The sequence below is a fragment of the Hyperolius riggenbachi genome, chromosome 10, assembly GCF_040937935.1.
Source record: "Hyperolius riggenbachi isolate aHypRig1 chromosome 10, aHypRig1.pri, whole genome shotgun sequence".
NCBI lineage: Eukaryota > Metazoa > Chordata > Amphibia > Anura > Hyperoliidae > Hyperolius > Hyperolius riggenbachi.
This window is the reverse complement of record NC_090655.1, coordinates 221,224,046-221,230,606: the sequence shown is the minus strand read 5'-3', so window position 1 is coordinate 221,230,606 and position 6,561 is coordinate 221,224,046. Positions and strand designations below refer to the sequence as shown.

At 44.3% G+C, this 6,561-nt stretch overlaps 1 protein-coding gene across 1 annotated transcript in view; it reads right to left on the bottom strand.

Annotated features, from left to right (window-relative positions):
- Positions 1-4,051: 4,051 nt before the first annotated feature.
- LOC137536833 (zinc finger protein 569-like) overlaps positions 4,052-6,561 on the bottom strand; it is a 62,566-nt gene continuing 60,056 nt past the window's right edge. Inside the window, exon 15 of the mRNA XM_068259023.1 lies at positions 4,052-5,168. Coding sequence (XP_068115124.1) covers positions 4,441-5,168 — 728 coding nt within the window. The 3' untranslated portion in view covers positions 4,052-4,440. The remainder of the gene's footprint in view (positions 5,169-6,561) is intronic.

The window sequence follows — 6,561 nt, the reverse complement described above, 5'->3', positions numbered from 1 at the left end:
GACAGGTCAGGGATAAAGTTATTGAGAAATTTAAAGCAGGCTTAGGCTACAAAAAGATTTCCAAAGTCTTGAACATCCCACGGAGCACTGTTCAAGCGATCATTCAGAAATGGAAGGAGTATGGCACAACTGTAAACCTTCCAAGACAAGGCCGTCCACCTAAACTCACAGGCTGAACAAGGAGAGCGCTGATCAGAAATGCAGTCAAGAGGTCCATTGTGACTCTGGACGAGCTGCAGAGATCTACAGCTCAGGTGGGGGAATCTGTCCATAGGATAACTATTAGTCGTGCACTGTACAAAGTTGGCTCTTATGGAAGAGTGGCAAGAAGAAAGCCATTGTTAAAGCAGTAGGATCAGCCATACTATTCCAGGGAAAAAAAAAACACATATATAAGTAGATAAATACTTGATCTACTTACATAACACATGTATTGTGCTGTCCACGTTTCGATTTCAGTGAATGTTATATAGTAAATGAAGAGCATTCTGTTCCTGGTGGGGGCCATGTCTTTTGCCCACAGTAAAGGCTAATTCGTGATGTCATTTCTGCCCTTTACTTATTTTCTTGTCTCCTCCAATCGCTAAGTCACCTCAGCCTTGCTTGTAAACACAAGTGATTAGGGGATTAGGTTTCAGATAAGCAGCAGGCAGGGAAATAAAGGAAAGAGGAGGAATATATTATAGATAAAAAGAACCCCCTGCATGCAATTCTTTGGCACCGACTACTAAAGTGCCAGTGCTCCTAAGGTATATGATAACTCCAAATCAGGGGCGCTTCTAGCCATCTTGGCACTCCAGGCGAGAAAACCTGTGGTGCCCCCCCCCCCATGGTGCCCCGACACGCTCCCCCATCCTTCCCCTTGTGGTGCCTCCCTATGAAAATAATCGTGATGCGGCTGCGTTTCACTGGAAAATAATCTTAATTCAGCTGCCGCCCTGCTCTGCATGCCACAGACCCCACGGGCTGAGTCCTAGGTTTGAACATTGGTTAGGGCAAAATCTGCATGGAGTTACTATCTTCCCCAGGAATTCATTTAGGCACTTCATATTCCCCAACATCCCTAAAACACACTAACAAGTCAAATGGTTTCCCCCAAAACAATCCTATATTGAGAATATTAGACTTTAACTATGGTGGGATTAGATTGTGAGCTCCTCTAGGACAGTCAGTGACATGGCTATGTACTGTGTAATGTGCTGCAGAAGATGTCACTGCTATATAAATTAATAATAATAATAATAATATAGTAGGACATTAGACTATGACTATGGTAGGATTAGAGTGTGAGCTCCTCTGAGGACAGTCTGTGACATGACTATGTACTCTGTAAAGTGCTGCAGAATATGTCAGTGCTATAAAAATACATAATAATAATATGGTAGGACATTACACTATGACTATGGTAGGATTAGAGTGTGAGCTCCTCTGAGGACAGTCAGTGGCATGACTATGTACTCTCTGATGTGCTGCAGAAGATATCAGTGCCATATAAATATACAGTATAATAATAATATGGTAGGACATTAGACTATGACTATGGTAGGATTAGATTGTGAGATCCCCTGAGGACAGTCAGGGGCAGGACTGTGTACTCTGTAATGTGCTGCAGAAGAAGTCAGTGCTATATAAATACATAATAATAATATGGTAGGACATTAACTATGACTATGGTAGGATTAGACTGTGAGCTCCTCTGAGCACAGTCAGTGACATGACTATGTACTCTGTAATGTGCTGCAGAAGATGTCACTGCTATATAAATACATAATATGGTAGGACATTAGATTATGGCTATGGTAGGATTACACTGTGAGCTCCTCTGAGGACAGTCAGTGACATGACTATGTACTCTGTAATGTGCTGCAGAAGATGTCACTGCTATATAAATACATAATATGGTAGGACATTAGACTATGGCTATGGTAGGATTACACTGTGAGCTCCTCTGAGGACAGTCAGTGACATGACTATGTACTCTGTAATGTGCTGCAGAAGATGTCACTGCTATATAAATACATAATATGGTAGGACATTAGACTATGGCTATGGTAGGATTAGATTGTGAGCTCCTCTGAGGACAGTCAGTGACATGACTATGTACTCTGTAAAGTGCTGCAGGAGATGTCAGTGCTATAAAAAAAAACAAACTTAATTATCACTTGTATATGAACAATTATCCATTATTGTACCTTTGTAAGAACCTTATAAACCACTGGGAGATCTACAATTACCAGCATTTCTTTGTGAAGATGAACTATAATTCCATACATGACACATAAATAATCACAGTAGGACATGCTGGTACCTGTAGTTCCCCAGTGTGCACTGCAGTCTATGATTTGGTCAAAGAATAGGCAGCCTGATCAGCATCTTATACAGCAAGTCACTCTATTCACATCCTGATGACCTGCTGTCCCGCTGTGCTTCCCCCCCCCCCCCCCCCCCCCCCGAGCTGCAGCCAGAATTTAACCTTTTGTGTGCTCAATCAGTGACTAAAGCTTTTCATTTAGCTAGTAGTCCTGCTATTCACACGGTACCTTATCAGTCTGGAAGCCATCACATTCAGGTGATAGGGTCTGGTGAGGAAATACAAATGTCCCTAGTGCTGCAAAGTCAGTGCCCAGTAACGTAACTGTCTGGGGATTGATTTTCTCTAGCTGGAGCTCTGCACTCCTGGCATGTCTTTCATGCCTTGTTATTACCTCCTCCAACAGACATGCTCTTCTGCTGTGTTTACGTTTCCTCTTTGGCACAGGGAGGGGTGGGAGCCTCCAGCAGTCACACAGACACTCTAGATCTGGAGATAACACAACATTAGGGAATGCCATACAGTGTTGTAGACAAAAGGTTTGTAGATTCCTTATTTGAGGCTGAGCAGCAAAGACTTTCGTTAGAACTTTTTATCTCCGTTCCCTAATTTTTCAGTCTCTAAGGACAGGAAAAATAAACTTTTTCTTCCCTCAAAGCGCGCCTGCAATAAATCTGGCGCTCTAGGCAATTAGCTGGTCAGCTGGTCTCTAGGAGCGCCTCTGCTCCAAATCATAACAGCAGAAAACGTTTTATAAGTTTTGAATGCAGGATTAGCATTTTTATCACTTAATACACTCAGACCAGTTGCTGTTGAAATTTGATTTTTATGGTGACGATAACGCTTTAACAGAAAAGCATAAGAAGTCCCGTTTGTAGTTTACCACAAGCTATGTGGGGGACACAGCAAACATGTGGAAGAAGGTGGTCAGATGAGACCAAAATTGAACTTTTTGGCCAAAATGCAAAACGCTATGTGTGGAGGAAAACAAACACTGTACATCACTCTGAACACACCATCCCCACTGTCAAATATGGTGGTGGCAGCATCATGCTCTGGGGGTGCTTCTCTTCAGCAGGGACAGGGAAGCTGGTCAGAGTTGATGGGAAGATGGATGGAGCCAAATACAGGGCAATCTTGGAAGAAAACCGCTTGGAGTCTGCAAAAGACTTGAGACTGGGGCGGAGGTTCACCTTCCAGCAGGACAACGACCCTAAACATAAAGCCAGGGCAACAATGGAATGGTTTAAAACAAAACATATCCATGTGTTAGAATGGCCCTGTCAAAGTCCAGATCTAAATCCAATCGAGAATCTGTGGCAAGATCTAAAAACTGCTGTTCACAAACGCTGTCCATCTAATCTGACTGAGCTGGAGCTGTTTTACAAAGAAAAATGGGCAAGGATTTCAGTCTCTAGATGTGCAAAGCTGGTAGAGACATACCCTAAAAGACTGGCAGCTGTAATTGCAGAAAAAGGTGGTTCTACACAGTATTGACTCAGGGGGCTGAATAATTATGCACACCCCACTTTTCAGTTATTTATTTGTAAAAAATGTTTGGAATCATGTATTGGTCTTTCACGTGGAATTCCAATAAAATGGATTCATGTTTGTGGCAGTAATGTGACAAAATGTGGAAAACTTCAAGGGGGCCGAATACTTTTGCAAGCATATATATATATATATATATATATATATATATATATATATATATATATATATATATATATATATATCAGACAGCATCAGCTTGTTATCAGTTCTTCATACAAGGCGTGCTTCAGTCCGTTCTGTGGAAGCCCATAAAAGTTAAATAATTATTAGTTTGTTTTTTTTCTAGCCCAAGGTGTACTTTATGTAAAAGTACAATAACTCTATAAATAAAAAAAGGGAAACAATAACAAATCTGATAAAATAAACTCCCCAGAGATGTGCAGGAACCACTTCCTTCAAGACACTAAGCAAACTCTGGAGCTTGGTGCCAGGAAGTGTACAGTACAGCCTGGAGGAGGAGTTTAGCCTCTGTGTCTGACTTCCTGTGGTCAGGACGTAAACCCGAGCGGTATTATGGAGTCTCCTAATGAACAGTACATTTTTCTGTGAACAAATCGCTAGAAATTACAAAGTCTTCATCTTGTGTGGATGATCTGGTGCCGGTAAAGGTTTGTCTCACGGTTGAAGCACTTGCCACATATCGTGCAGACATAAGGTTTCTCACCCGTATGAGTCCTCCGGTGCCGATTCATGCTCCCACTGGTGGTAAACATCTTACCACAGTCTACACATTCATAGGTTTTGTCTCTTGTGTGGGTGGTTTGGTGTACGGCAAGGCGAGCGCTGGTGGTGAAGCCCTTGCCACAAAGTGGGCAAGGATAGGGCTTTTCCAGGGCGTGAATCTGGAGATGAATTTCAAGGGAAGACCTAAGGGCAAAGCGGCGTCCACATTCAGCGCAGACAAAGGGCTTATCTCCAGCGTGGACCCTGCGGTGGGCAATCAGGTTGGCTTTGATGGTGAAGCATTTGCCACATTGGGAGCAGGCAAACAACTCAGGAGGATGAGCTTTGAGATGTTCTCCAAGTTCCTCAGAGCTGCTAAAGGAAGTGCCACAGGCCATACAGGAAAACGGTGCCTCTCCAGTGTGGACTTTGTAGTGAGACCTAAGCTGCTCAGAGCTCAGGAAATACCGTCCACAGTCCATGCAAGTGAAAGTCTTCTTCAGGATGTCTTGAGGGACACCTTCAAGTTTGTCAGATACCGGCACTTCCTGGATGTCAGGAGATTCAATCTCATTATCCTCGGTTTTGATATTTTGAGATGGTCCAAGATCTCCAAAGCAGATACCATGAACAGTGCCATCTGTAGGAATAGAGTTTGAGAAAAAAAAGTCAATAACTCGTAGGTCGCCTCCATCTGGTTACAAACACTGTCACTAAATATGTGAAAGAGAAACAGGCATTAGCTGCATTGATCTGCAGATACAAGGTAGAGCAGTGGATGAACTAAGGAAGTTCCTGGGTGTGCCCATGGTTTAAACTCTATTCTTACTCAAGTATCATTGAAAGCAGAATCTGTATTACAAATAATCATTCTAGTAAGAGGGTGGCAGACACCCAGCTAAAGCTGGAAGAAGAATTCAGGACACCAACCAAAAACATACCAACTTCTCAGCGTTCTCATATACCCCAGCTGGTGGCATCATGTTGGGTACGTGAGCATCCTGGAAAGTTGCTGTAATTGTTATTAATGTTTAGTAGTAGGGGGAGGGCCGGTTCTATACTATTTGGCGCTTGAAGCCAAATTTCTTCTTGCTGCCGCACCCCTTTCAGGGCGTGGAAGGGGCGATACCCATCCGGCAGAAGTACGGAGGAGGGGCCAACATCCTTCCTCTCTCTATGGGCCCCCCTCCTGTGTCCCCTTGTTGCGGAGCTGGCACAGCGGTGCATTTTTGTAAATCTCTCACCTGTCCATGCGATGTGTCCATGCTTCTCGGCAACCGCTTCTTCTCTACTTCCTGTTTCCCTTCATGTCGCGTGTGTCCTAGCTCTGCAAGGGGTCACAGGAGGAGGATCCATGGAGAGAGAGGGAGGAATGACTTCAGCCCCCCTGGCCACTTCTGTCAGGTGGGTGTCACTCCTTCCAAGCCCCCACCCTGGTTACTGTCACCTCCACTCACAGCGTCACTGTCCTAGCGCTGTCCTCAGGTAATCTGCCGCCTGAAGCAGGAGCTTCAGGCTGCGTCATGGTAGGTCCGTCCATGAGTGGGGGTAGGCAATAACAGGTGTACATAAATGGGGATTGTTGTGTGGGAGTAGTGTAAGGTGCTGCAATCTCAGCAGAATTGCTAAACAAATGTAACTGCATTGTTGATGTGAAGGAGTTCAACCTCCTTAGCTCCATAATTGTTCCCAGATTTTAGCTTCTGTAAAAGATACAATGTTTTCTGTGGAAAGAAACTTACCGTTAGGTATAGGCAGCCAAAGAGCACCCCAGTTTAGGCAGCCAGAGAGTGAGCTCAGAGTGAAGGTAGCCAGGGTGTGCCCTTTGCTTTGGGTAGACAGAAATTGCACCCCCCCTCCATATGGATAGCCAGAAAGGTCCTCAAAATATAGGTAAGCAGAGAGTGCCCCCCCCCCCCACCTTTTTAAATAGCCAGGCAGTGGCACACCTACCCCCCTCCCCCAGTTTAGGTAGCCAGAAAGCAATCCCCCAGTTAAAGTAGCCAGAGAGTCCCCAAGTGCAGGTAGCCAGA